At 52.4% G+C, this 6,000-nt stretch overlaps 1 protein-coding gene across 1 annotated transcript; it reads right to left on the reverse strand.

Moving 5' to 3' along the window:
* Positions 1 to 2,150: 2,150 nt before the first annotated feature.
* On the reverse strand, positions 2,151 to 3,110 carry LOC136000734 (olfactory receptor 14A16-like). The gene has a single exon (XM_065654686.1). It carries the CDS (start codon positions 3,108 to 3,110, stop codon positions 2,151 to 2,153), a length of 960 nt encoding a protein of 319 aa, XP_065510758.1.
* Positions 3,111 to 6,000: the final 2,890 nt, after the last annotated feature.

Below are 6,000 nucleotides of genomic sequence, written 5' to 3' on the forward strand. Positions count from 1 at the left end.
CTGAAACCACCTGTACGTGCCACGGGAAACTGTGGGACATGCATGAGAAGCTGAGGGATGTGAGAAGGGACCAGCAGTATGGGCAGCTCCGTGTGTGCCAGCTGGGCCTCACAGGTGGCTGCAGATGTGACCAGGTTGGCCAGACTGCACAGAGGGGAGCACTGGGGACTGTCTGGGCAGTCAAGTCTTGCAAGGCCATCAGCGCCTGGAGGAGCCACCAGTGATGCCACCGAAGTCCCAGAGGACCAAGGCAATGGAATGCAAACTATCAAATTTGAGTGCAAGTGGAGAAAACCTGAGCCCACTGGGGAAAAAGTAACTGATGATGGTTATGAATTGTGAGGAGATCGGGGCAGAGAAATTTGGATCGTGGAAGAAGCAGCCTGTGGAAGAGTGGGGAGGAGGGGGATTCAAGGGACCAGCTGCCCGTGGGGAGGTGGCTGGTCAGTGCTGTTCTGGCCAAATCCCCTGCCTCATCACCATGGTCTGTCCTGCTTATCATACTGGTTTCAGCTGGGGTAGAGTTAATTATCTTCATAGCAACTTTTATGAGTCCATTTTACATTTGTGATGGAAATACTGTTTGTCCCACCCCAATGCTTCAGTCATTGCTGAGCAGTGCTTGCACAGTATCAAGGATTTTTCTGCTTCTCACACCAATCACACCAGCATGGGGGCTGGGGTTGCACAAGAAATTGGGAGGGGACATGGCTGGGACAGCTGAACCAAACTGACCAAAGGGGTGTTCCACAACATAGGATAGCATGGTCAACAATAAAATCTGGGAGAAGAAGGGAGGGGAGGACATTCGGTGTGATGGCGTTTGTCTGCCCAAGTAACCATTGCATGTGATGGAGCCCGGCTTTTCTGAAGATGGCTGAAAACCCTCCTGCCGATGATGCAGTGAATGAATTCCTTAGTTTTCTTTGATTACATGCATAGATTTTGCTTTACCTATAAAACTGTCTTAATCTCAACCCACGAGTTTTCTTTTGTGTTTCCAATCCTCCGCCTCATCCTGCTGTGGGGCAGTGAGTGACAGACTATGTGGTGCTGAGCTGTCTGTCAGCGTTAAACTACAAAACTAATTAAACTCTGCTCCTGGCTCTTTGCTGTGTGAGTGGGCTCACTACTGTGTGTGCGTTTGGGTGCGATGGCATGTACACACCTTCTTGGTCAATTCTAAGTGAGGCTAGCAAGGAGGAGGAGGACACCAGGATCTGGAGAACCCCAGGGTTGGAATGTCCAAGTGGGTAATATCTCTGAGTCGGGGCTGACCCAAACCCCGGGTCCACACTGGAGGGACCACAGGGGTGTGTGAAACTGCAGGTAGGTTCTAACCAGGATGTACAGAACACTCGTGCAACCTTCACACCAGATCAGTCTGAGAGGGGGAACAGGACAGGGTCAGTTCTGTTGCTCATGGTTGTGTAAGTGCTGCTGTTGGTGTGGTGGCTGTGAGGGCGCTGTTGCCTGTTGGAGTTGGTCTGTGTCAGATTGTCTGTGTCCCTCTTTGTTTCCCTGCAGATACCTGCATTTAGTGCTTTCCCTTTGATGACTCCACCTTGGGCCATGTCTCACTCTGTGGGGTCCTGTCACTGCCCACCTCAGGCACAGCCGGTCCGTGTGTATCTCACGGGCTCTCGGGCAGCTCCAGATTCCTCTCCTGGAGGATTGTCCTCTGCCTCATCATGCACTGGGACAGCCCAGTCTGACTGTATCTCATGACCACTCCCCATCTCCACTGTCAACAGACAGCAAGGGTTGTGTCTTAAATCACAACTCTGTTGTGAATCAGCTTCCAAGGTGACATCGAGCTTTTTCCTCGGGCCCTTTTGAGGGAAATTCCTGGGCCTGTTGTTGAAAACAACTTTGGAAGAACAACCAAATCTTGAAGAACTGCACTCTGGAGATGTCATTTTGTCACAGAGATGCTATGGGAGACTAAGCTCTGACACAGTGTTAGAAAAACATTTATACAGGTTTCAGGTGTTTTAAAACTATTTATAATGGGTTCATTATTCAGGATAGTGAGCTAAACATGAACAGTTATGTACAAACATAATAACCATAAATAACAATATGGGTAATGCTAACGAAGTAAAAGGGATAAAACAGGGTACAGGCCTGCATTGGGATACAATTAGACATCATTTGTGGACAGTGATGGAAAGATGGTCAGTATTGACAAACGCCCATGAAATCACTTTCCTAATGGACTCCTTGAGCTCCTGGTTCCTCATGCTGTAGATGAGGGGGTTCACTGCTGGAGGCACCAATGCATATAGAACAGACACCACCAGGTCCAGGGATGGGGAAGAGATGGAGGGGGGCTTCAGGTGGGCAAACATGGCAGTGCTGAGGAACAGGGAGACCACGGCCAGGTGAGGGAGGCACGTGGCAAAGGCTTTGTGCCGTCCCTGCTCAGAGGGGATCCTCAGCACGGCCCTCAAGATCTGCACATAGGACAGCACAATGAACACAAAACACCCAAATGATAAACAGACACTAACCACAAGAAGCCCAGCTTCCCTAAAGTAGGACTGTGAGCAGGAGAGCTTGAGGATCTGGGGGATTTCACAGAAGAACTGGTCCAGGGCATTGCCCTTGCACAGTGGCAGTGAAAATGTATTGGCCGTGTGCAGCAGAGCACTGAGAAACCCAGTGGCCCAGGCAGCTGCTGCCATGTGGACACAAGCTCTGCTGCCCAGGAGGGTCCCATAGTGCAGGGGTTTGCAGATGGCAACGTAGCGGTCGTAGGACATGATGGTGAGAAGAAAATACTCTGCACCAAACAAGAAAAATACACAGAAGACCTGGGCAGCACAACCTGCAAAGGAAATGACCATGGTATCCCACAGAAAGTTGGCCATGGATTTGGGCACAGTGATGGAGATGCAGCCCAGGTCGAGGAGGGCGAGGTTGAGCAGGAAGAAGTACATGGGGGTGTGGAGGTGCTGGTCACAGGCTATAGTGGTGATGATGAGGCCGTTGCCCAGGAGGACAGCCAGGTAGATGCCCAGGAAGAGCCAGAAGTGCAAGAGCTGCAGCTCCCGTGTGTCTGTGAACGCCAGGAGGAGGAACTGGGTGATGGAGCTGCTGTTGGACATTTGCTGTATCTGGGCGTGGACACTGTCATACGCGAAAAGAAAATGAAAAGATAGGGGACACTTCTCTGAGCAATATCAAAGCCATTTCTCACACACCCTCCCCTGCTCCACACCCCTTGTCCTTTTCCAGACCTTCCTTCGGGTCCGTGGCTGAGCCCTGGGTGGTGCTGGCTGGAGGTGCTGTGAGGAGCAGGGCCTGTGCCCGCTGGCTGCCCAGGAGTCAGCCCTGCTCTGCAGCAGGGGTCATGGAACAGGGGGCAGGGGATGGACCTGGGGTTCAAAGTTTCTGCTGCACTCAGGGAGAACAGAGCGAGTCCTGCGAGACCAGAGGATGCCTTTGGGTCAGTGCAGAGTGAGGGCAGCTGCTCTGTCCCTCTGTCTTGCTCCAGCTGCCCTGGGCTGGCACCTTTCTGAGGTGGAGGCTGATCACACTGCCATGTTACCCTGAAAAGCCACCAGGCACTGCTGAGAACAGAGGTTTGCAGGCTCCAAAAAAGGACAGGTCCATCTAAGCCAGATGTGTCCAGCCAAGGTGATACTGCTGCTGTCCATAGGCAGAGGGGTGGTGAAGGGATGTTATAAGGCTTCTGGCAGATGTACTGATGACTCTGAGTTGCAGTTCAGGAGTCTCAGTGACTGCTTACAACTCGAGAGCTCCTTTTGCATTTATCCTTTCCTCTATCCCCCCACTCCCCAAGTCTTGGAATAGGAAACTGAAAGGACAGACTCGGGAAAGCGCCTGATCTTTGTAGTAATACCTGTATACATCTTCTCCTTGAAACCTCCTATTGGAAGAACAGCCCTGACCCATGGAGAAGCCAGCAGCAGAAGGACGCTGCCCTGCTGGGGGTCGCTCCTTCCCCCCACAGCTTCCCCTCTCCGTGTTGTTGGGATCTCCCAAGGCAGGCTGAGCGCTGAGCCTGGCAGGCGGCAGAGTCCCTGCCCTGGCACAGCCCTGGGGTGCAGGGACCCTGCTCTGCAGGACAGCCCTGGGCTCCCTGCAGCTGGGAGATGGCAGCTGTCGTGCCCTGTCCATGCTAAGGAACAGATCCTTCTCCTCCACTCCAGCCATGGGATCTGCCAGCTCTGGGAGATAATTGCAGGATCCTCATCTGCACCACCCTGCACCCAGAGACTTACTGTGTTAAGGACTGTGAAGATTTCTCCCCCAGTGATCTCTCAGCCATCTCACCACCCCAGACTGCGTTTCCCTGTCTCTCCCTGGCTCCTCTGTCGTCGGTGCTGCAGGCAGAGCCCTCAGCCCTGCTGCGCTTTGCAGAGGAGCTGCTCCTGGGCAGAGCTGTCTCTCTGCAGCGCTGCCGCTTGCCATGAGCTCCCTCTGTCCCAGGAGCCCAGCCCAGCTCAGCAGCACAAGAGCAGCCCATGATGTCCCTTCCTCTGTCCCCTCTGGGCTCCCTCCAGCTGTCCCTGGGGCTCCGGGGGCACATCCTTTGAAACAACCTCAAGTAATCAGTGATGTTGATTCTCTCTCCTCTGCAGAGGCACTTCTTGCCAGCATTGTATTCTTCCTATTAGAAAATAAATTGGTAGGAGAATCAGCTTTTCTTGTCCCACTATTAGACAGAACACCAGAAAGTTTACAGCAAAGGATCTAATTTCTGCAAACTGGGGGAGGAATATGTTCACCGGAATGAATTTAGGCATTATATTCTGGGTTTATACTCCTAGATCTAGAGAGACATTCAGCAATCTTTTGGCCATGTCATGTCTCTGCTCTGAAGCAAAGCCTTTGCATGCACGTAGTCTTGGACACTTGGTACCAGGTTTCCACGGGGCAACTCAGAGGTTTCCTGGCGCCACAGCTGGGGTGGTTCAGCCCAGATGTGAGGCAATGGCCTCAGCCAGGGACCTGACTGGCTGAGCTGGAGCTGTCAGTGTTGCAGACAGAGCTGTGACACGGACGGAATAAACTGCCAAGGCAGGGTGGCAGAAGTTAGTTCATCTGGTCTGCAAGGACAGCAGCCTCCAAGCACAGCAACAGTCCAGATCAAAACTCAGTCTAGATCTGTAAGTCAATTCAAGAGCCCTATAATGAGCTGTTACTACTGCAGGAAGAGTTAAAGGAGAAACAAAGACACCGTGTGGGTACTGATTAATTTAGTAAGGGAGAGAAGTGATATTCTCTGTGTCTCTGGTCCTCCATCTTCACCAGCAAGGTCTCCCAGGCCTCTGTGGCTGGAGGCAGAACAACCAGCAGTGGATGGGGATCAAGTCAGGGGTCCCTGGAACCAACACAATCCTTTCCAGTCTATGGGACAGGAGGGGCAGCATCCTAGGAGCTGAGACAGCAGGACCATGTCACAGTGAGGCCACTCTCCACCTTCTTGGAAAGCTCATGGAGACTGGGGGGACTCCCTGACCACTGGCAGCTCTCACACATTGGGTGCACTTTTCAAAAATGGCCAATGGGTGAGCAGAGGAACTAAGGGCTGTGCCCCAGAACATGTTCACTGGGACCCCAGTTCTGGGTGTCTGAAGGTGACAGGGTTTACCCAGGGCAGGTTGTGCCTGTCCATCCTCTTTGCTTTCTGTGATGAAAGGACAGGGTTGCTGGATGTGTGGAGAGCAGTGGTGGTCTGTTACCTGGAAGTCAGCAAGGCATTCAGCATCATCCCCCACAATATTCTTGTGTCCAAGGTAGGCTATTATGATCTGTGTCAGTGTGTAAGTAGATGGGTAAAAACCAATCTGGATGGTCAGGCCTGGAAAGCTGCTATAGAAAGGGAGAAACTTTCCAATCCTGAGGACAGTCAAGCCCTGGAAGCTGTTTCCCAGGGGTGCGCATGCACTCTGTCCCAGAAAGTGACCAAGATGTGTTTGGATAAAGCCCTGAGTAATCTGGTCTGACCCTGCTTTGAGCAGGAGGTTG

This window comes from Caloenas nicobarica, chromosome 34, assembly GCF_036013445.1.
Source record: "Caloenas nicobarica isolate bCalNic1 chromosome 34, bCalNic1.hap1, whole genome shotgun sequence".
NCBI classification, from domain to species: Eukaryota; Metazoa; Chordata; class Aves; order Columbiformes; family Columbidae; genus Caloenas; species Caloenas nicobarica.